The sequence below is a fragment of the Centrocercus urophasianus genome, unplaced genomic scaffold (genome assembly GCF_019232065.1).
Source record: "Centrocercus urophasianus isolate 14NV4802_14NV808 unplaced genomic scaffold, USGS_Curo_1.0 seq_20, whole genome shotgun sequence".
Taxonomy (NCBI): domain Eukaryota; kingdom Metazoa; phylum Chordata; class Aves; order Galliformes; family Phasianidae; genus Centrocercus; species Centrocercus urophasianus.
Genome location: NW_024884756.1, coordinates 14,653,406 through 14,656,185, shown reverse-complemented (window position 1 = coordinate 14,656,185; position 2,780 = coordinate 14,653,406). Strand labels below are relative to the sequence as shown.

General features: G+C 38.0%; 1 protein-coding gene across 1 annotated transcript in view; it reads right to left on the bottom strand.

Moving 5' to 3' along the window:
- CCDC141 (coiled-coil domain containing 141) overlaps positions 1-2,780 on the bottom strand; it is a 58,581-nt gene that overhangs the window by 51,007 nt on the left and 4,794 nt on the right. Inside the window, exon 4 of the mRNA XM_042822548.1 lies at positions 1,546-1,668. Within this exon, the coding sequence (XP_042678482.1) occupies positions 1,546-1,668 (123 nt within the window). The remainder of the gene's footprint in view (positions 1-1,545; positions 1,669-2,780) is intronic.

Genomic DNA, 2,780 nt, shown 5'->3' with positions numbered 1-2,780 from the left:
AAAAAAAAAAAAAAAAAAAAAAAAGAAAAAGAAACCACACACACAAACACCACCACCAAATATTCAAAGCTGTGACAGTGTTTTACTTTGTTCTGGTGACTGAAAAATTCCACAACAGTTGCAATTATGCCTTGAGGATCCAAGACAATCACGTCTTAACTATTGTTTTGTCTTGTGAACTATTTGCAGCTCAAAAAAAAAAAAAAAAAATCAATTTGTAAATATTACATCCTCTCTTCCTTTTAATGAAGTACAGTAGAAATTTTTTTTCCCCTTGCTACATTGTAAATCCCTAATATTTTGAAACATTACAGGCAGATGATAAGCAATGAGGCAGCTTTTCCTACTCATCAAGAATTAATCATAGAAACAATCATCATTAAGATAAGATTAGATACAAGACGTTTACTACTTGGAATTGTAGGAGGAAGTTTTTCCACACAGAGGATGGTGACACACTGGAACAGGTTGCCCAAGAAGGTTGTGGATGGCCCATCCCTGGAGGCATTCAAGGCCAGACTGGATGTGACTCTGGGCAGCCTGGTCTGGTGGTTGGTGACCCTGCACATAGCAGGGGGGTTGAAACTAGGTGATCATTGTGGTCCTTTTCAACCCAGGCCATTCTATGATTCTGTGATGAATACTTTCATTTTTAGAAGTAAGCTACTCTGATATTTCTTACTTACTCCACAGAACTGTAGGAGGGGTAGTTGGACTGGAGCACAAGAGTTTAGCTTCATCTTTATCCTTTTTAGACTATTAAAAATTAATTCCAAATGCAAGTACAGTACCTGGTTCCAAGCATACCATTGTTAGATGGCAATAAAGATCAGGCATTTGCACAAGTAAATACAGTGGAATCACCCTCTGTGTTATCTAGTGGCAATTTTGTTTGTTTGTTTGTTTTTTTCCTGTATTTTCTTCCGTGGTACTGTTTTTCTCCATGTTATACAAATTTCATATTATGTACTATATTAGATTATATTCTCTACATACAGTATTAAACTTATCCATGTAAATATGTTATTATGTCCAAATTCTGCTCTCTGAAGTGCTATAATTTGACTTTAACTTGTTAATCAGCTAAAATCTTATTTCAAGACAAGTAATAGCCAATGCTACGTTTTCATTTTTACTACAGCTTACTTCAATTAGCATTCAGTGTAAACATACCTCAAATTTCTTGTTCACACTTCCAAAATGCTTGGTTGTGTTTACAGTTGTTATTATATTCTAATCAAACTTTTCATACCATTGGAGAATAAATAAAAAGTGTGATAGTTCATTGCATTCAGCAGTTATTGAAGACTGTAGGAATTTTTCACTTGACAATGAAGTGGAAAATATCATATCTTTGTTGCAGTTTTCACAAAATCAGTTGTCACTAAGCATATTTTTTCAGTGTATAGGCTTAAATTTGATCTGTTACACTGACAAATACAAAGCTATGTTTTCTGTGTGGAGTTAACTAAGAAACATCACAACAGCAGACCCACACACCTATAATGACTTCATATAATTCTGTGTTGCTTTATCAGATCTTACCTTAAGTTTAGTGAGGAGGAGTTCATGATCTTGTAGCAGTTTTTTTGTTTCGTCTTGATTGCTGCCAATTTCTAATAAATTTGGTGTTGATTCAGCCAGCTGAAGTTTCACCCATTTTCCACACTGCAATAAGTAAACCATTACAGGCTTCAGAAAAAAAAAAACAAAAAAAACTTTCTTTCCTTTTCTTAGACTCTCAGTTCACACATACTTTCTGTGGTCATAGGATAACAGCAACCTACAGTCATATATTCAGCGTAGAATGAAGACACAGAGGTTAGAATACAAACCTGCCTTCATTTGAAGCAGGTACCAAAATGCTCTAGACTCATCCACTCTGCTGGGACTTTGGTTTTGCCTACAAAAATTAAGACTATCACAATGAACCAAAAAGGGCTATCCAACTCATCTCCCATTTCAGCTGAAGACTGCGTAAATAGTTAAGGAAATTCGTGGAGGAAGGAGGAACAAATATTTTTCTGCAGATGCAGTAACTGTAATCCCAAGTTTTACTTCTGACACACTGATCTAACATAATTTGTGCTGAGCATATGGAGAGATTGCACAAAGAAGCTATGGGAGCAATTAATAGCTGTTGGAACAGGAACCCAAACAGCCAACTCTTATGCTGTCCTGGAGGACGTAGATAGAAAGGAAGCATGACAGCATCCCAAAGCACAACGCTTTCCCTGCTGAGCTGCAAGGAAATGCAATTTAGAGAGGATGGCGGCAAGGAACAAAGCAGTGATGTCAGTGGGGGCTATAGGACACAAGGAGCCTAACAAGCAGGAAGGGAAAAACGAACATTTTACAATAAACTTCAGCATCTTTGTAGCAAGACTACTGTCTTGTGGCAGCAGATGGCGATTCCTTGGAAGAGTAAGAGCAGAGGACACCGCCACAACGAAGTAATCCCATCCTGAATAATCGCTCTTACTCGGTGACATCCTTGGCACATTATCACTTTATTCTGCATTACAAAAAAAACACCAGGGGCTGAGGGCAGGATGCTTAACAAGCTTTCTGGAGCAACAAAGAATCGAACTGCCAAAAAATCCCAGCTTGGATGCAGTACCCAGGCATCCCTCAGGCATCCAGCTTTATTTCACGTGCCAAGTTTTAGGCAAGTTGTGGGTGCAGATTCCAGCTCATGAACAGGCCTTCAGGTGCTCAAAAGTAAAGCTGTATACACACACACACACACACACACACACACACACACACACACACACACA